The following is a 21271-nucleotide window of genomic DNA, read 5'->3' as shown; positions in this document are numbered from 1 at the left end:
TCGTCTACTGAAGATCTCTATGGCAAAGTGTAGAACTAACGCTCAGCTGGGCTTGAGCGACTGAGCAACTTCATGCGCATATGCCTGGTGCCAATAATTTAAATTACAAAGTGAATATGAAGTATAGTGTATAGACTTTAAGTATTTGATAAAGTGCCACTCCAATTACTTGTTGGCAAGGTTAAGGCCTATGGCATTAAGGGTAAAATGGAGCCATGGATAAAGGGATGGCTGAATGATGGAAAGCAGGTGGTATGAGTAAATTAATTGTCACAGATTGGTAATGATGTAGCTAGTGGTGTTCCACAGGGATCTGCATTGAGATTTTTTGGTGGAAAAAGGCAAATAGGGTTCTGAATTTTATATACACAGGCACTGAACACAAAAAAAAAGGTGGTCCAGATGAATCTGTACAAGGCATTGCTTGGGCCACAGATGAATTATTCTGTTATGTTTTGGGCACACTTCTGTAGTAGAGCTCCACCTAGCAAACTACTGTAGTAATGCAACTACTGATGTAAATAAAGAATCATGTGGCAAAGTCATATGATGACAGTTTTCTGTTAAGAGCCATCTTGTAGAGTGTGTTTGTTAATGTCATAAGAATATATCACATCTTCGAGTAAGGGTACTAGGGGCATGGTAAAGTTACAGCGTAGATTCACTAGAATTAAGCTAGGGATGAAAAGGTATAGTTTTGATGAGACTCAAAAAAACCAAGACTGTATTCTCTTGAGCAGAGAAGGCTCAGGGAAGATGTAATAGAAATGTTCAAAATTAAGAGTTTGAGCACATAAATAATAGATTTCCATTTATTAGTAACTGTCACAATGAGGACAATACTATCATGCAAAGTGTTATCACAATGTCAAGTAGTTACTGACACCAAGTTAATCATGGCTTTTCAGAAGGAGTTAGATAAACAGTTGAAAATATTAAAGGGTATGGGGAGAGGCAAGGAAACAGGACTAGAGTAGATACATATTCTAGCATAATGTGCCAAATGGCCTCAACCTAGGTAGAAATGTCTAATTCTACTTGTCTACCATGTTGTATCTTTTTAAAGATCATTACATAGCCTAGTTCAATATTACTGAAAATAGTTAGTTTACAAAGTCCTTCATCTGCACAAAAGATTAGCTTTTAAAACCAGCAAACCACTACAGCAGTATGAATGATGATTTGAACTGTTAATGAATTTGATTTTTTAAACTGAGTTGAGCATAGCTTTGCTAAAGGAAATTACATTCTATTTTCAGTTACATATGGCTCACTTCATACTGTGCAATAGTAAATAGTGTAAAAGGCACAAGTTTTGTCATCAAGTCACTGGTGAATGCTGGTCACTGATTGTACAGCTATAAAAATGTATTCTAATGAAAGGATCTGACTTCACAAGAGAGACTGGGCTATCGATTGGCTATATTGCTCGGAATTTGCAGTTGTAATGACAGCAAAACTGTCAGTGTTCACCGTCATTACTCTGTGAAACTGACATCATCTGGCATCTGCACATGCAGCGCTAAATGCAGACGTCCAGAAGTTACTGTCAATGATTCCCTGCTCCTCCAAGGGTCCACTGGTGAAGTCCTCGCAAATGGAAATCTTACAAATCACGGCGTGATGTGAACTTCCACTTTTTAATGCTCTAATCTTACTGTAACCACCCCACCCCCAAACAAAAGTCAAGCTGTATTGAATGAGATAACTGGGTTTTAATGGTGTATTAAGTTATAATTATTGCTGAACAACCTCTCTGGCCCCGAAAAACTAATCTATATATGTGGAATGTCAAATTTCTCCATTATGATAAAATTCCCATGGTATTTTTAAAATAATTATTTTTTTAAAAAGCTTGTTTATGATATTTCAGCTTCTGCCTTATTCCCATGCGTATGTCCCAATCTTTATTTTGCCCTCTGTAAATTGATTAAAAAGTGAAGGATAATCAGTACTATTTACTTCCTAGTTTGTTGTCTGAGAATTCTTGAGTGATTGGCTGCTTAGCCTGCTTGATGACATCACGGTTGATGGACTCTGGAGATGGCAGAGAGTTGGCGCCAGAATGAAATTAATTTTGGGAAAGGTGAAATCCACACCACAGGGATTGCTAGATCTTTGTGGGCAGTTTTCTTGAGTGTTGTCATTTTGCCGCTGACTGCAAAATCTAGGCCGTTTTTTTGAGAGAAAAAGACAGAGGGTTGAAATTCAGTTACGACCCGTTTGTGGATAGTTTGTGTATTTCTCATCACTAATGGTGCGTAGTGCTGAATACCTGTGGAAGTCCCGCCCCAGCCGAGAATTGCCAGTTACCGCCCTTCAGGAAGTGGAGTGCAATGTTGTGTGCTCCACTGCCCTTTAGGGCAGGTTCGGGGGCACAAGGCGGGCGGGTTTGGGAGCGCTACTTGGTCTCTCCATGTAGCACTGACGCGTTTTAATGCCCCTCCCCTTCCATTAAAGAGGAGGGACACTGCGGAGTCTGCAAGTCCTTTGATGGTCTCCACTGGGCCACAGGGCAAAGGGGTGCCATGACCGCAGCCCTGCACCAAGACGGGAGTGCCAGGCTGCACGATCGCGGCCTGGACCCCGCGCACCACCACTTTAAGGTTCAACCCGCGATGGGTGTCCGGGTCGGTTCGTGAGGTGCCAATGGGAAGCACAGCAGGAATTTCAACCCCTAAATCCTTCCCGTGAAACAAAATAGTGCACCACAAGTGGATGGATTTGGTAGTCCTTCCTCTACCTGTTTATAGCTGTCTGTAACTCCTCCTCTTTCTTAGCAAGTTGCATCTTCAGTTCAGCAATCTGCTGCTGGAGCTCGACCAGCTGGTCATGGAGGTCCGTACCCTCTCCCTCCAACTTCCTCTTTAGTTTCTCCAGCTCCTGCCTGGTCTTCTCTTCCTTCTTGAGCCGCACTGTAATACGCAGGGATCGCATTATAATCTCATGAGTACCAACAGCTTTTAGTCAAAAACGTGCTCTCGGCGATGGTTTAATATTAAAGTGCAATGCACGCCTTATACATTCTAGTGATTTCAATCCTGAAGGACATCAACTGTAGAGAGGTTAGAAAAACTAGATGTTAACAAGCAAGGACAGATTTGAGTTTTGAAGTCAGTCACCCATCTACAATACTGATTAAATATTACACTGAATAAATTGGAAAATATAAATCTTTCATTATGTAAGAATGTGAACAAGTTGTTTTGTAAGCTAACGTCAATAGAACCACATTAAATCAACCATCTGGGGGTACATTGGTCAAAATGCTTGACTTAGCCAAGTGGTTAAGTGAGTGAGTAATGTCGACTTGCGCTGGGAGAAATAGCTGTACCCTGACTGCTCATTCTCCTGATGCAAGAGGCGATCCTACATTTTGCCAGAGACCCAATTTAAAACGCTGCACCCTTTTCTTTGGTCGGAGGCTGACTTCTTGGGGCTAAAATGTGGTTGGGATGATTACAAAATTTGTATACTTTAATAGTGATTTTAAAATTAGGCCTTTATAAAAGCAGTCAATTTAGCGATGTAGTCGACTTGAGATTCTATTGTACTAAATAATAAAATGGCTTCGATAGGGTAGATACAGAGAAGCTATCTCCTCTGGTGGGAGATTCAAGAACAAGGACATAATTAGAGCTCGGCCATTCAGGAGTAAAATCAGGAAACACTTTCACAAACGGTAGTGGAAAGCTGGAATTCTCACTCCCAAAAGCCTTTGGATATTGGGTCAATTGAAATTTTCAAGATTGAGATAATTTAATTTTTGTTACCTAAAGGTATCAAGCAATTATGGAGCTAAGGGGGGGGATAAATGGACTTAGAGGTACAGATCAGCCATGATCTAATTAAATGAGGAACACACGAGGGGCAGAATGGCCTGCTCCTGTTCCTATATGCCAGCAGCATTTTACTGCAATGGATAGCTCTTAATATTTTAGTAAAATGACCAGTTACAGTATGACACCATTTACCTTCTAGTTCTGAAATCATAGATTCATGTTTATTCTTCAGTTTTGTCAGGTTCTTTGCCTTTTCTTCCTCTTCTGCAAGATTGGTGACAAAGTCAGCTATTCTCTCGTCTAGAATTTTCTTCTCCTGTATTGGCACAAAATTGTGATTGTTAAATCTGGGACTACATGAGCATGTTTCTACATACTGTGCTAACGAGTCGTGAATGTTTTCTCAAGCCTTGATTAATTGAAGAGTCTGATCAGAGACTGTCAGAACGTTCCAGCACAAATGGCCTCCTCCTGTGCCGTAACTATATGATATTATGAAATAGGCAAGTGACCCGTTATGTCTGCAGTTGCTTTCTCTACACATGAATCTCCAAGTTCAATCCCACACTCCTGCTCTGCTTACCTGTTGAGTCTTTTTCAACTGAGCAAATTTAGAATAAATTGAGACTGTGTAAATGGCAACAGTACCAAGCCCTGTAATTCCACCCCACAAGTCAGTGTCACATGTACCTAACACCATACAACACTTCAGTCAGGTCCAGCTCAGACTTGTAGCCCAACTCATCAGGAGGGAAAGCCACAAGCTCTGGTGGAACACACTGCCTAATATTGCTCTCCGTTGACTTCACTGGAGTAACATTGGGCGGGGTGTAAAACCAACACTGCATCTGACGCCATCAGATTCCTGGTGGGTGGATTAGATTAAAATCGCCCCTGGTGTGCTGATCAGGTTAAATCGGAGTTCAGGAGGTACTGGCTCAATAACTCAAGACTTAAGAACCTTTAACGTCCAGTCTAATTGTTCTGTTTCATTTAGTCTGCCTTTCATTTAACAGATATTTACAAACTATAGTTACTCAAGAATGCAGTGCATGTGTCACTTTGTGGGCAGTTTCTGTTAATACTGTAGAGACCCAGTAAACCTGATGAGACCCTGACCTTTGCAAATTTCATATTTTGGTCTTCCAGGATGATGATATCATCATCCATCTTCTTCAGTTTGGCGTCGAGGGTCACTTTCTCCAGCTGCAGCTTCTGTCGTGCAGCTTCCTCCTCATCCAGCTGCTCCTCCAAGTCCTTTAAACAAAAAGTTACTTGTGGGCAGATATTTAAAGAACAATTTTCATATTTTGCCTGAAACTCCTGCAAACTTTAAAACATCTAGAATGCAAAATAAACTCAATTACTTAAATATGTACTGAAATATTAAAAACAAATTTGTAATGCACAGAAGCGGTCTCCTTGACACTTGTAGTGGCAGAGGTCTAGTGCAATAGTACTGGAGTAAGCAACATGTGAAAGTCTAAAATGATCAACTATACTAACTTTTGCCATTAACAAGGTACTAACAGCCAATCACTTGTATGCAAACAAGAGGATCTCAAGGAGGATAAAGAGGCTGATGTCAATGTACGTTATGAGATGACTAGTGCATTCTGCTCAACACTGACAATAACATTTAAAGTCATAACTGTGGAGCATGGAGTTGGGGGATCTTTAGCGAGAAGAAAACAATAAAATAAAATAAAATCAAGTGAAGAATGGCTATTTTGTGTTAAGTTCCACCTGTGTGAAAGGCATTTACCAGGATTTGGGTCTGCATTTTCTTCTTTTCAGATATCATTTGGTGATTTCGATCTTCCTCCTCCTCAATTCTCACTTCCATCTCATGAAGAATCTCCTCTAGCTCTTGCTTCTTAGATTCTAAGCGAACTCTCATCTCTTCTGCCTCAGCGTACAACTCTGTCTCAGCCTGAAGTTGTTCCTGCAGGGACATCTTTTCCTCCACCATCTAAAGACAGAGATAAATCTCTTAAAAGCATTTACCACACATCCCAATATCAGAGTTATAAGAAAAAAAAGGAACGAGTGGTGATTTTATAATAAATGCACACTGGTATTTTATAGAGTGAACAATATTACACTGCCCAAGTGTTGGAATAGTCTATTTAGCAAAATTAAAAATGACAATGGTCCTTTCCACAGCACATTTAGAATTTACCATTCTTTTCAATCAGAATCCTACACAAATATGGACAGTGAAGTGTTTCATAAAATATGAAAAGTAAACATTATATGCAACTCAAAAGTAACTGATTATTGGAGAAGCTTCAAAATAACAAAAGGAAAAACAAAAACATTTATTCATTACTGGATCCCTTGAAAATCTTGATCTCCTTTTAATCTGGTTTAGTGTTACCGAGTGAGCATATTTGAAATGGGGTGTGAGTGGAATAGATGTGCATCGTGGAATAGATGTGCATCATGCAATGATTTTACCTGACTGTGCTTCTTTTCAAGTTCTACAAGAGAAATTTCTGCCTTCTGTTGTTTATCTTTAGTTCTCTGCAACTCATCATCTTTCAGCTGCATTTCTTCTTCCTGACGTGTGACCTGCAGCAGTGGCTTAACCTGCACCCAGAGATTGGACATTAGAACATCGTAGATCAACAGGCTTTACTCTCGAGAGTTCGTCACTATTTACCAGAAGAATGTCACAGGCATCTTACAACACCCGCTGTGAGAGCTTATAGAAAAGCAAACTAGACACACAGCTTTACTTCAAACATTTACTGTGAGAGTATCGATTGAGGCAATGGTAAGTACTGCACCAGTCAAAAAGCCCCAGCTGTATGAGGAGATGCTAACCCAAATGTAGTTTGAATCGAGAAATGTAAACACAAAGAACTGTGAAAAATAAACCCCTTATGTAAATAGCAACTCTGCTGACTATTTTCATGTCTAAAGGTACCAAGCTTCACAGAATATGGCAGCAATGGGTTTTTGTAAAGGTGTGTTTTTGTAGATCAGATGGGGTGACCAAAAAGCAGAAACGTCTTTCGTCTTCTATGGAAAAATATTTTACCATATGTTGTTATCAGGTACCTCTAAACCCACTAAACAGATTAAAATAGTTACAGTATATTTATTATTGATGGGATATATTTTCCTCTGGGTGCTAATGTTAGTAATGAAGTCAGCATCAATGTCAAGGGGATTTCCTCACTTTATGCTCAAGGCAACCTCTTGTCTAACATTAGCAAATGGAAGAAAATATACATAATCCTTTAAGAAATTAACAAGCCGATGAAAGTCATCTGAACTAACCTTAGTGAACAGTCTCCACCACTGCCAGTTCCGCAGTTTAAGGTAAGCAGCACAATTTCTCTGAATCACTTTCATAGCAGTGAGCTGCTGCTGCCGTTTAGCAAAGGCCCTGTAATCAGTCAGAGAACCATTAGCATCCTACACTCATGCCTTAGGACAACAGATGAGAAAACTGATGGTGTACAATCCAGTTTCAGTACAAAATACTGGGCTAATTTTTGTCAAATTAACATGGAGCACATTTCAAATGCACTTGTGCAGTAAAGTTAGTTATGATGAAGTGCTCACTTTCTGGCCAGGTAGCCTCTGCTTCGAGCTTGGAAAGCAATAATGACATCTGTAATTTTCAGGTCTCTCTCTTCTTCCAAATGAGCCAGTACACCAGTTCGGAAGAAGATCTTACTTTGTCCAATCCTGAACAGGTTAGAGTCTAATTCCAGGCCTTTGATCTAAAGTAAAGTCATCACAATGTTTTTTTAATAGCAATTCAGAATTTCAGTTCATTGACAAAAAACTGCTGGTGGAATTTGCACTAACCCATACTATTAAGGTAAGTAAGGGTTTCTATTTGGCCTGCTGCACATGTACACTGAGAATATGGAGATGACAGGAAGAGGAGGCTGTCTGATGTTTCACATATTTGTCACCCAATTGTTGCTTTGGCCAAAGTGAATAACTAGCTTATTCATCTAATGATTAGTGATCAATGTTTAGTTGAAATAAATTATGTTGCAAGTCAATTAATGTGCAAGATGCAGCACAAACTGGCAATGCAGGTTCAAGTACAATGGCCAAAATTTTCCGACCCAGCTAGAAATAGCAAAAGGTGTTTCTGATGCCCAGTGTTGCTGAGGCATTAATGATGAAAAATGCATCGGATGACGTATACCCGATATTAACGTTTCCTGTGAATGCACCCACTCATAGTTGAGCATATTCAACTTCCGTCATCACTTCCAATGGAAAGAAAATCGAGGAAGTTGCAGTGAATACAAGGGAGCCAGTAGAATAGCTCTTCACCAAAATATCTAACTTCCAACCATCCCGCTAGTGCCCGAAACCATCTAGATGTCGAGTGGAAGTTTCAGCTCAATAGAGCCAGCTCTCGTTTGTCAGTTCATCACCTTACTCACCATAAGTACACAAGCCTGTTTTCCATCCATGAATCCTTTTGGAATAGCACCTGCAGTTAGGATTTCATATCTAAAAGAAACATTATTGATTAATAATTCATTGCATTTATCCAGTCCAAGTTGCAAGTGGTTTCAGTACAAGAATGTTTCATTAATACAAGACATTGATTATAGAAACCCTACATCTTATGATAAATATTTCAGGGGCGGATTTTACATTTTTGTACAATGATATGCAAAGCGATTTTACAGCACATGTATAGCAATGGCACACATGCAACTCGCATCTTATAAAGGATGCCCCCAATGCTAAAACAAGTTCACTCTTAAAAAGGTGCAGGTGGCGTACCTACCACAGATGTTCAGTACATTTCTACTGCTAGCTTCTTCAATGACATTTCAAGGATTCTGTGATGTTCCAAATGCAATAACACATAGATTCAGTCACTGCACTGCTCAACAGAAACCAAACATTTCAAAATGTTCCAAGCCAATAGGTGTTAATGGAAGCATACAATCCACAGCGATGCTTTATTTAACTCCTTGAACATCATTTCTTGATTTTCAATACCAGACAGAATAGCCCCTGGGCCTTGCTGGTATTTTGACAGTCTATGCAACCAGTCACAGAACACTCCTACCGATAGGCAAATAGTCCCAAATGTAGGAAATAATTTATGAAGGATTTTGATAGAGCAGATCGGGAGAAACTGCTTCCAATGGCAATTGGGCCAGTAGCACAGATTTTAGATAATTGACAGAAGAACCAGAAGGGAGATGGGGAGAATTAAAAAAAAAAATTTTATAAACGCAGCGAGTTATTATGGTCTGGAATGCACCGCCTGAAAGGTGGTGGCAGCAGATTTAATAGTAACTTTCAAAAGGGAATTGGATAAATACTTAAAAATGAAAAATGTACAGGGTTATGGGGAAAGAGCAGGGGAGTGGTGCTGATTAGACAGCACTTTCAAACAGCTAGCACAGGCACAATAGTCTCCTCCTGTGCTGTATGATTCTTTGAAAAGTAAATTACAATGGCAGTATGAATGTGGCGATATTATTACTGCCATATTACCAATCCAATCACGAACATAGGAAGGGCCCCATTATTACACACATCTCTTAAGTTAAACATTTCATTGTGAACAAAGCAATATTATATTTCATAGAAACAAAAGTACACTAAATTCTAAGAATCATTTGTGTTAGCAGAAAACACTAAATGGGGGTGGGGATAGGGGAAGAGGCTGGCAGAGGCAATGAGGGGTGGGGTTAATGTTGAAAGACCTAAATGGATAAACTTTAGCCTCATGACTTTTTAAAATAAAGCCACCACTAACACTTTTTAGGGCTTATCCTTTTATCAATTTGCACCTATTGTCCTTTTATATATAACCTTCAGACACACTAATTCTACTCTCTTGTTATACAGGTTAAGTGGAACTAAATTATTATACATTGCGTGTTAAGTCCATCTTGAGTATTTCGAATAGGATCTAGATGAGATCGAAACTGTTCATTCAGCCCTCTAATGACCAGTCAGGTTGGAAAAGTGACATTGAGAATTTCAACCACTGAAACTGGCCCAACACTGGTCCAGCAGCAGTGAAAATGTTACTTACCTTTGGCGGAATTCCTGGAAGATAATCCTGTTTGGGAATCCTTGGCGGCAGATCCGGATACCTTCCAAAACACCATTGCACCGTAACTGTTCCAGCACGAGATGTGCCTCGAGCTTGCCAGCCTGTGAGAGCAAAGCTCTGGTTAGTTAAGCGAGTGTCAGCTTTCAGGCTTGTGTGGGACAGGCTGTATGGATTAGAAGGTCTTTTCCTGGTCCGTCATAGTCTGTATATTATAAATCTTCACTGGTCCTTTTATATTTTTGACTTGCACGTTGAACATGTTAGTGTATTTGGAAGAAATTTCTCTGTTTGCTGTTTTAATAATATTGAAGCTTTTTAAAATAAACAGGTTAGTGCTTTTGTTAAATTAGCAAAGGAATTTCATATTAGCAGTTAATATTAATATTGCATTCTTTATATTTCTATTTTATTAATAACTTCCCTTAACTTTTAACTGCCCCTTACTCATTTGCACATGGTTAATTCAGTTTCCTTCATCGTAATGATCGTGAACATCTATAATTCTAAGAAACATTGCACTTGTAAATTTGACTGAGACCATTTGCTTCAACAGTTATCTCTAGTTTGCTAAACACACATTCAGTTCCTTTTCTTACAAGCTTTTAGCTTACTGTGGGGACATTAGACAGCAAAAAGGAACAATCTGAGCTCAATGTCTGCTACACAACTTTATTTTTCATTTTGCAATTTTCATACAAAATTTCAACTGTTCCATACACTGGACATTCTCATTAAAGTGAAGAGAACCATGGTAACTCACCCTCTTTTCATGGTTTGGAATGATACAGCGCACAAAATTGGGGCTGGTGTTCCGCAGTGTAGACATGAGTTTGGCGAGCTGCTCCTTGTATAACTGTCCCACTGTACGGAACATGCCCTTTTTGGTTTTTGAGGCACCCGGGGTACTTTCACTCATTTTAGCCACTTGGTCCAATCCAACAATACGGTCCACTTAAAAATATAAATTAAGGATATAATCAGCTTTGATCGTTTGTAGAATGCAGTTTGGGGTGTGATTGGAGAGGAACACAGGAACAGCAGCAGATCATTTAGCCTCTTGAGCCTGTTCTGCCAGTGAATGCGATCATGGCTGATCTATGACCTAATTCCATATACCCACCTTTGCCCTTAATACCTTTAGTTAAAAGACAAGGCTGAAGCATTTGCAACCACCTTCAGCCAGAAGTGCTAAGTGGATGATCCACCTTGGCAACCTCCTAAGATCCCCACCATCACAGAAGCCAGTATTGAGCCAAATTGATTCACTCCACATCATATCAAGAAATGGCCGAATGCACTGGATACAGCAAAGGCTATGGGCCCCGACAACATCCCTGTAGTACTGCTGAAGACTTGTGCTCTAGAACTAGCCATGCCTCTAACCAAGCTATCCCAGTACAGCTACAACACTGACATCTACCCAACAAATGTAGAAAACTGCCCAGGTATGTCCGGTCCACAAAAAGCAGAGAAATAGTCAACATAGTTCTTGGGGGTGAAATTGCCTTGCGCCTCAATTGGGGTCAGGCCGTCCTGCGCCCGGCGCTGAATTTGGCTTACTCCCCCTCAAAGAAAGCGGAACACAATCTCGCGTGTTCCACTTCCTCAGAGCAGTTACCAGGGTGCCACACAGATGCTCTGTGTAGCGCTGATGCGCTTAAACGCCCCTCCCCTTAAAGGGGAGGGCCGCTGCGCACTATGCACAACCTCCAATAGACCACCAGGGCAGAGTGGGACCAGGCCAGCAGCCTGGCATGCAAAACGTAGTGCCGGGCTGCACAATGGTGGCCCGGCCCACGCTAGGGCTGCCATTGTTGATCCGACTAGAGAGTCAGCAATGCACTAATGGGGCTTTAAAAAGGTGCAATTTTGCTCCCCGTGGGTTTTTAAATTAAGCACTTTAAAGAGGAAACTTGTTACATTTTGTAGAAATTTCTAAAATGGAAAGTATTGCACAGCCCAGCATCAACATACTTTATCTTGATTACACTTCTGATGCATTTGTGTTAATTTTAAAAAGTAATTGTTGGTTTATATATTGCTGTCAAATTCAGCCTTAATAATGTTCTCACCATCTCGCCACAGTTCTGCTACATATTTATCAGATGACTGGTTCAGCAACGAGGCGACATTATCATTTAATGGATCCATGTTCTTGGTCAGCCAGTTTCCTGCATTGTAAGGGACCTGAAGAACAAGTTTTGCATTGTTTCATTATGTCTGCTTGACTCGGTTCTGTTCCTAATTAATATATTTTGGAAAACGCACCATTGAGCGAGATTGTTATATAAACAGTTCCTCAGCATGGCTCCAAAATATTTGTAGAAGACACTGCTCTTGTTTATTTTCTCTTGAACATATATTTCCCAGAACCATAGCCTCACCCACAGGAATCATAAAAGGCTGACACCAGTTCTACTCAATTACAGAACAAAAGGCTCTACTTGGCTGATGGGCAGACATTGCAATCAAATCATGAATGATGGGCTGGAGTGTCAAGATCAAAGAAATAAAGAAAATTGTGGCAAGTTCAATTCAAATTCTACATTTCAAGGTCTAAAAGTAAAAATGGATTTAAAGAAGCTGCTAGTTTTGATTTTGCCATTGTAACTTGTGTTTTGGATGAGACATTAAACTGAAGCCCTGTCTGCCCTCAGGTAATGTAAAAGATCCCATGGCACTATTTCAAAGAGCAGGGGAGTTATCCCAGCCAATATTTATCCCTCAAACATAACAAAAACTGTTTATTTAATCATTACATTGCTGTTTGCTTGCTGTGCACAAATTGGCTGCCTTGTTTCCCACATTACAACAGTGACTACACTTCAAACGTATTTCATTGGCTGTAAAGTGCTTTGACTCGTCCAGTGGTCGTGAAAGGCACTATACAAATGTAAGTCTTTATGGTCAGCTATTTTATCCTTTTCCCGCCTGCGATGACTGCTTCAAAATTCATCTATTGCAATTATTATATTGCTAAATCTTGACTTGGATTTCACACTTTAGGTTTTGAAAAGCTGTTGACATACTCGTTTCAACTTGGAGCCTTGGTTACTTGCTTCCTACCTTGCCAGCGTAATGAAAAATACAGAAGTCTCCTTTATCCTTCAGTTGTTTAGGTTTGGAAAATTTTGTGTTGTTGCCCTGCTCTTGGATCACCTTCTCCACAAATGACTTGTCTGTGGCCTTAGGGAACCAGCATTCTTCATCGAGCAAAGCCAGAATACCTGGGGGATTATTCTAGAAATCAGAAAAAAAAAAACTTAAGTCACAAAAAAAAACACATTTCCTGTATATCAGTTCATTGAGGGGATGCAGTACAAAAGGACTAGAGCCATGTTCAATTCAGTAATGTGTCCATATTGTCCGTATGCCCGACACGAGATTCCCTGAGCAAGTGCTCTACTCAGAACTCCTACATGGTAAGCAAGCCCCAGGTGGGCAGAGGAAACATTTCAAGTACACCCTCAAAGCATCCTTGATAGTGCACATCCCCACCGACACCTGGGAATCCCTGGCCCAAGACTGCCCAAAGTGGAGGAAAAGCATCCGGGAGGGCACTGAGCACCTCGAGTCTTGTCACCGAGGGCATGCAGAAATCAAGCGCAGACAGCGGATGGAGTATACGGCAAACCAGACTCCCCACCCACCCTTTCCTTCAACCACAGTCATCCCCACCTGAGAGACTAATTCCCACATTGGATTGTACAGCCACCTGAGAACTCCGAGTGGAAGCAAGTCTTCCTCTATTCGAGGGACTGCCTATGAAGATGAATGTGTAAGTATTCTGTGGCAGCGCGGTTATCTTAGCAGGTTCGTGCTTTGACATGCTACTGCAGAGTGGTTGAATGTGGATTTGTTCATGTATTTTAACTCTGAATTTCTGATCTTGGCTATGTCACGTGAAGGTGCCAAGTGAAAACTAGGCAGATTCTGTTGGAAAATATTTAAAAACTACAATTGTAATTATTCTAATTATTGAATAAATAGATTAGTGGTACTGAAACCCATTATAGCAAGACTAAGCTTCTAGCTCAGATATTGCAGGGACGACAGACCAAGGTTACATGGTCTTCTCTGATCTGCACTCTATGAACAATGTAGAGGACAACACACTCCATTTGTGGCGCTACTGATTTTCTGACCTTGTAACAATCACTGTAGTGTAAATATTCTCCTATAGTACCCCACAGGACCTCACAAATTCAAGAGAACACCCTCACCATATCAAAGTGGCACTGATGTTTCTCATCCGTCTATTATACCATCTTGTAATGAAACAACCCAAGGGGTAGTGAATTATGGTTGGATTTTTTTTTTTTATTAAAGTGCATTTGCATGTAATGACATCTGGGTTCACAGTGGGCGCACTCATCTCACTGGAGTCCAGCGGAAATTTTCACTTTGCCTCTGAGCTGGACCCAAACTCGGTCAACATTGACTTAGAAGGGGAAGATCCTGCCTGACCAACCTCCTCAACTTCTTTGAGGAAGTGACCACCCAAGTGGACTGTGGTAAACCTATGACATGGTGTATCTCAACTTCCAAAAGGCTTTTGACAAAGTTCCACAAAAAGCTATTCATTAAACTCAAACTGTGGGGATTCAGGCTAAACGCTGCAAATAGATAAACATAGAAAATAGGTGTAGGAGCAGGCCATTTGGCCCTTCGAGCCTGCACCACTAAAATTTCACGCAGCGAGTTAATTGACCGCGGCAGGACGCAAAACTTCAATCTTCTGATTCGAAGTCAGAAACTAGTTGAAGGACAGGAGACAATGAATACTCATTAGAGGGATTATGTCAGAGTGGGGAGAAGGGCCGAGCGGGGTACCCCGGGGAGAAATGCCCAGATCACTACCGTTTCTAATTTGCATGAATTACCTGGACTCACTCAGTTCAGGAAGTCCATTTTCCAGATGATACCAAACTAGCCGGGGCAGTGGTACTGGAAGCTCAGAAATGACAGAATGAGTGCAAGTGGGCAGAACAATGGGAGATGAAATGTAATGCAGACAAATGTAAAGTACCCCACAGATGAAAAAAAAAAGATAACACACATCCTAAGCTAAGGATGAAGCTGAAAGAGACCTGGAGGTCTTAGCAGACTCAATGCTAAACAACTGATGCAGGACAGCTAACAAAACCAATAGGAGGTGGAGCTACATAGCAAACAATGGAAGAGGGGTAGTGTTCAAAGCTTATGGTGCTCTGATTAGACTACAGCTTGAATGCTGTATCCAATTATGATCGCCAAGAAACAAGGAAGATATTCAACCACCGGTGGCAGCAGTGAGGAGCCACAAGCCTAATGTCAGGGTTCTGAGTTATCAGGAAAGACTGGAGACTTTGGGTGGAAATTCAGTCGTGCCTCATTTGAGGCGGTAACCCAGGTGGAACGGTAATTTTAGCACCTTGAAAACGTTTACACCCTAAGCGGCAGAAACTTGGTGGAATTGGTCGAAGAGCTGACAGCCGAGCTTGTTGGGGGGGGGGGGCGGCGTCACGCCAACTAAAATGCCAGCGCTAAATTTAACAGTCACTGCGCATGCATCGAACTCCGATTCAGATACTGGGAAAAGCCAAGTCTTAAAGACATAGCATAGCAATGCACCCGTTAGTGTTCAAAATCACTTTCTCAAGCTGACCTATTATTTTTGTCTGCCGCTGCAAACTGGGAGGCTCACCACCATGCTGTGTAAACGTTGCACTAACTGTGACCTCCGAGGGAAGCCCTTCCTCATCCCTTTAAGTGGCCACCAGTTAACGACTCTGCAAGACTGCACCCATTGTTGTTCCAGACGTCGTTCTTGGCAGCCACTAAAATGAGGCAAAATTTTCCGACTGGGGTGCAAGTGTGGGTGTTGCACCAGGAATATGTCATGATCAGAATGATAGTCAGCAGCCAGACGCTACTGGTTTGTGCCCCCAGGGGAGTCTAATGAATTTTCGATCGGGGCGCTAAACGCTATGCTCCCGGTCAGTAACCTCTTACGCTTCCATTAACGCCCCCTCTGGCCACTAACTGAGGCATTAGGCAACCGAAAATCCAGCACCATGGCTTTTTCAGGACATGTATGCCAGGTGATCTTAGTCATAAAACTGTTAATGATATAGAAACATTTAATCTGGAATACTACTTTAGATTAACCTGTGAGTAGAAGAATCAAAGTGGTAAAAGATCATTTGGACTGATAATCGGAAAATTCTTCAGAGTGATGAACATGTAGAATAAATTTCCAGATAGAGTAGTGGAGACCAAAATCTAGGAATCATTTAAGAAACAACTGATGCTACAATGGGAATCTCTCTGGATGGATGAATTAAGATGGGTCGAATGGCCTGCTCCATCCATAATTCTCTCGATCTATCCATTCACAATAGAGTTTAACAAGCATCAGCATACAGAATTATTGAACCAATACAGATTGTATGACTTAGATGTCATTATTTCGCATATTCCTTACCACCCTTTCAATCAGTTCTATGCAGGGCTGCAGATCCAAGCCAAAGTCAATGAAATTCCATTCAATGCCCTCTCTCTGGTACTCTTCCTGCTCCAGTATGAACATGGTGTGGTTGAACAACTGCTGGAGCTTCTCATTGGTGTAATTGATGCAGAGCTGCTCAAAGGAATTGTCCTAGAACAAAATGAAATTAGTGTATTTCAGCATTGTTATATAAAACAATGTATACACATTCCCATGTAATAAGACAAAAATAATTCAACTGCAATAGTTGTAAAATTTTGAGATTAAATTGCATTTTTTTTTGAAAAAGCATGCATCACTAATACACAATCTTTCAGTTACAATGGGCATAAAAGTGACATTTGTGGAACATATTAAATGGAAGATATGCAAGAGAATACAAAAAGGTTTGGGAGACACACTGTTCAAGTAGTAATGTTGATAAAACTCAGTTGATGATCCAATAACTTTCATCAGTAGGGTAAAGGTTCTCAATACCCATTAGAAATTCTTCCCAGCACACACATTTACAGTGAAGGGAGAACTTCTGAGAGGTTCTCCAATCGCCCACCACAACTTCAGCAGAAAGTTGGCAAAGCTGTGGAGAATCATCAACAGCTGTTTATAGCCCTTCATGCTGTTCCTCTGGGGTGTCTGCTGATCTTCCACCAACATTCTGGCAGTAGATGGGGAGAAGCTCTGTGGAGCTTAGACAATGAACCTGTTGATTTAATACCATTGGTGGTACTCAGGACAGGTGGCATAAGGTTTGAATAATATTGGATAATGCTGGGATTCAACAATAATTGGCATTTATTGACTCCAGCAGTGTTTCACTATGATAAAACTTGTACAAGAAAATGCATTCTGGGTCTTACAGCATCAAAGGCAAATTTTGATGCCGTGTCTGCATGACAGCAAGTTGGCATAAAAATTAGACATTTGGAAAATGGAATCCATTAAATTTGAAAGTAACAGCTGTCTATTTGACATGTGAATACCTGAAATATCTCAAAGCCAGCAATGTCAAGAATTCCAAGGAATGTGGCACCCTGTCTCTTAGTTCTGTCCAGAGCCTTGTTGATACGAAGAAGCAACCAACGAAACAAGCGTTCATACATTGCTTTGGCCAAAGCTTCCACAGCAAAGTCAGCCTGTGACAGAAACATTTATTAGCATTTAAAAAAAAAATCATGTTTCAATTGTGGAATTGTAAATTTTGGCAACTGCAAATCGAATCTCTGTACAAGAAAGCAAGCAAAAAAAAACATTTTAACATGGCTTTACTCAGCAATAGTTGTGAAGTTAAAATTGTATTGAGATTCTAAATATATTTCATTTTTATTTTATGTAATTATGCATTGTCACAGTGCTCTGAGGCAAGCATCACCACCATCTCCTGACCTCAGACAGCATTCAAGTACAGAGCACCTGCACGTCCAGAATAGATCATTCACCACTAGACAGTACTTCAATTTCTGTGACAACTCTGCTGAAGTTTGACACGAGAAATGGTGCAACAGTCTGGTCACTCACTTCCACGTTGAGACTTCTCAATAATCTGTTGTCCATTCGTGGTTTTAGCACAAGGGAGGAAAGGTGTTATCATAAAGTTAACCATTTGTCTAAAAAAAGGTACAAAAAGAATCATCCTTGGTGGACATTCATGTGACAAGCACAGCTCAATTATGTTTCAAATTATAACATTTCAGTATGGTGTTATTTTTCTTTGAGAGTTTAGTTTTATATAAAAAAGGTAACTAGGGTTGCCAACTCCAAATCCTGTGTGAACGGCAAATCAAAGATCCTGCCATGCATTCCTGGAGATCACATGATTTTTTTGTCTTCAACTGCCCCACCCAAACAGTGCTATTGTATCCCCTCTCCAATGCTCTTAAAATAAAAAAAAAAGTGTTCAACAAAAATGACAAAACCCACAATTTTATGACCCTATGATTTTTCTCCTGGTTTGCTCACAGTAGTGTTCAGGAGATGAATATTTAATTCATGGAAACTCCAGGACAATCCTGGAGGGTTGGCAACTCCTAGGTAATGGATTTTTTTTGAACTAATGTTAAAGTAGAAGCTATCTTGTCCTGCTGGTCACAAAATGGAAGATTGGTACCAGCAGGGAAAGGGGGAGAGAAATTTGCAGGATGCATAGCAGGATCTTTGATTTGCTGTTCAGACAGGATTTGGAGACCCCTTGTCCTAGGCCTGAACCGACAACCCTCAGATCTCTGCGCTCATCCAATTTGGGCCTCTTGCACATCTTCGATTTTCATCGCTCCACCATTGCCACCTGTGTCTTCAGCTGCCTGGGCCCTAAGCTCCGGAATGCCACCCCGAAACCCCTAGTCTCTACCACTCTCTCCTTTACGTCATTCCTTAAAACCTACTTTTAAGCTTTGTCACCAATCCCAATATCTCTGTAGCTCAGTGTCATTGTCTGATAATGCTCCTGTGAAATGCTGTGGAACCTTTTTACTATGTTTAAAGATGCTATATCAATAAGTTGTTGATTCAATGAGACCTTCTCAAAGCTTTGATACAATTGAGAGCCCCAGTTGAGATGTAAGCATCTGCTCAAGTGATTCTATACTCAAGTTGCCCTATTGTGCCTTGTAGCTTGATTGTACAATGCTTTGTACAAAGGCCTCTTGAAGGATATATAAAGCTGGCTTTTCATCAATTCAGTTCAGTTTAGGTCATGTCTAAAGGTTGGTTGGGCTCTGTAGAGAAGCCAAGAACATTTTATTTGGAAGTTTACTGAAGTCCGAGTCTTGTATAAATGTTGCTGTTCATTGTACTGTGCAAGAAATATGTTCTGAAGGAGATATTTATTTAAACTCAGTGGATTGAATCTATCTTTGCTGCTATTTTAAGCATTTTGTAAGCAATGGCCTGGAAATTCTATGGGGGGGTTGTCCCAATCTCCCATTGTAATTTTGGAGAGAGACCAGTGGAACCCTCAGACATGACATCAGTGGTCAGGTTGAGCCACATCGCCAGAGTTTCCATTAACCTCCTGCCATGGTTATGGAGAGAGACCAGGAGAACTCCCCCCCCCCCCGAATTTCAGGGCTGGTTATTTTCTTGTACTTCCATGTTACCTTAAAATATATATACTTTTTTAATTCAACTAGTAGTTCTGATTCCAGTGTGGGTTTTGTCCAATGATCAGAGGGTATGGTGTGGACTGCCTGTGCAGCCATTCGTGGGATCCATCCTGATAAAGTATTTGCTAGTCCTGTGGCTCACTACTTCCACTCATGAGATGCATAGAGTGTATGCCATTGAAGTTCAGCTGGAATTCTCCCAATCTACTGCCAGAATTCCAGTGGAAAACTTGCAGAAATGACTCAAATCAAGCATTTATGCTGTTTCTGCAGCAGTTTCACTGACCAAAGTTATGGCAGTAGACAGAGAACCCCATGGCAGTTCAGGGCCCTCATTTTCAATCATAGGGAATATTGGACCGCTTATGGAATCTACTGTGAACAAAAGGAGTTGGAAGAGAAGCCAGTAGTAACAGTTAAATTCTTGAAACACTGCAAAGAACTGCAAATACTCAGAAGGTTAGAAACACAAATGCGATGCTGTGATTAAATACTCTGGGATTAAAAAAAAAGTACTCACACATAAGACACTTTACCAGGCATGGAATCACTGGCCACATCTACTGCTATAATCTTTAAGTTAATATAATAATCACAAAGACACATGGTGGCAGCTTGTTCAACAGCAGAGTATTCCTGCCACAGGAGTCACATTCTTTGGGGTGGATTTTTGGGTGAAAATAACCATTTTCGCTGTGTTACTGATTTAAGGTCGAACTTTCAGCACTTGCAAAGGGAGGAGTTGTACAATTATTCGCGGCGCAAAAACTCGATCCTTGCCAACTTTAATGCGGGGCCAGGAGCGCTGCGAGGCCATGGGAGGGGCAAAAAAAATTCATAACATTCAAAAAAAACATTACCAAGACTCTTAACTTACTTTTTTCAGGTTTTCCAACTTACCGATGCTGGCAGGGCTGCACCACTCGGTTTTATCTGTGTGTTGGGGGCGCGGCGCACGGGTCAGGTGAGTGCGGAAAGTTGGACGGTAACGCAGAGTCGGTACACGTCCGGCGCAGCTCTCCACGGCGGTGCTTCCAAGCGCCACCATAAAGAACCGAGGAACGTGCCCGGGCTTTGCAACTGGGTTTGCGCCGCGGAGGGTCAAAACGCGGCAAAAAGCCAGTCGCAAACCACCCAATAATCCAGCCCTACAATAGTGGAGGTTTAGCTGAGTTTTACAGCAGGCTGCCCCAGGAGCTGGTCTGTTGCCCCCTCCGCAATACAGCATAAAACTACATTTTATATATTGTTAACCACGTGATTTGCAGCTTTTTAAAATAGACTGTGAAACAGATATAGGCGATTGAATCATCGAGATGTCCTTCTGCAGACGAAGAGGGGCCACAATATGCTGTGCCAGTCTAGGCCCAGGAATCTCCTGGGCTATTAACATGACCTGGGTCAACCCTGGTTGGTGCAGGTTCACCCTGACAGGACAGTGCTGGCAGAAGGGGAAGGACATTTGAGCACAGCTGTAGACCTCTCCTGACTGCCAGTATTGGGGACTCTTTAAAAGCAGCCATGAAGCTCCAAAGCTTGGCGTGCCAAAGCTCTGGATAGGTAAAAGCAAATTTAAAGTTTACCTCTGGTTCCTAGTCAGGCTGCTGCTGGGCACTCTTGGACTATCTGGTCTGAGGAGGCTTCCCAGCTGAAGACCAATGCTAGCTTTATGACATGCCCCTGCACCTGGGTGTTCCCTGGCCACAATGCCAGGAAAAAAAAGTGGAAGCCAGGAACAACCCTTCCCACTCATTTAAAATACAGCAATGGACCTGCTCCAACTGCAGGCGCAGACCCAGCTCTACCCCACCTTCTGGGGTTGCCATGGAAATCTGGG

General features: G+C 41.3%; 1 protein-coding gene across 3 annotated transcripts in view; it reads right to left on the bottom strand.

Moving 5' to 3' along the window:
* Positions 1 to 21271, bottom strand: part of LOC139281048 (myosin-11-like) — a 163674-nt gene that overhangs the window by 29844 nt on the left and 112559 nt on the right. For all 3 annotated transcript variants that reach the window (XM_070900939.1, XM_070900940.1, XM_070900941.1), the window contains 14 exons: positions 17317 to 17469; positions 16313 to 16486; positions 12913 to 13086; positions 11919 to 12033; positions 10607 to 10797; positions 9826 to 9947; positions 8204 to 8273; positions 7359 to 7519; positions 7071 to 7179; positions 6243 to 6374; positions 5548 to 5754; positions 4902 to 5039; positions 3975 to 4098; positions 2744 to 2915 (listed from right to left, as the gene is read on the bottom strand). In XM_070900939.1, coding sequence (XP_070757040.1) covers positions 2744 to 2915; positions 3975 to 4098; positions 4902 to 5039; positions 5548 to 5754; positions 6243 to 6374; positions 7071 to 7179; positions 7359 to 7519; positions 8204 to 8273; positions 9826 to 9947; positions 10607 to 10797; positions 11919 to 12033; positions 12913 to 13086; positions 16313 to 16486; positions 17317 to 17469 — 2042 coding nt within the window. The remainder of the gene's footprint in view (positions 1 to 2743; positions 2916 to 3974; positions 4099 to 4901; positions 5040 to 5547; positions 5755 to 6242; positions 6375 to 7070; positions 7180 to 7358; positions 7520 to 8203; positions 8274 to 9825; positions 9948 to 10606; positions 10798 to 11918; positions 12034 to 12912; positions 13087 to 16312; positions 16487 to 17316; positions 17470 to 21271) is intronic.

This window comes from Pristiophorus japonicus, chromosome 15, assembly GCF_044704955.1.
Source record: "Pristiophorus japonicus isolate sPriJap1 chromosome 15, sPriJap1.hap1, whole genome shotgun sequence".
Lineage (NCBI taxonomy): Eukaryota > Metazoa > Chordata > Chondrichthyes > Pristiophoridae > Pristiophorus > Pristiophorus japonicus.
This window is presented reverse-complemented; position numbering and strand designations above follow the sequence as displayed.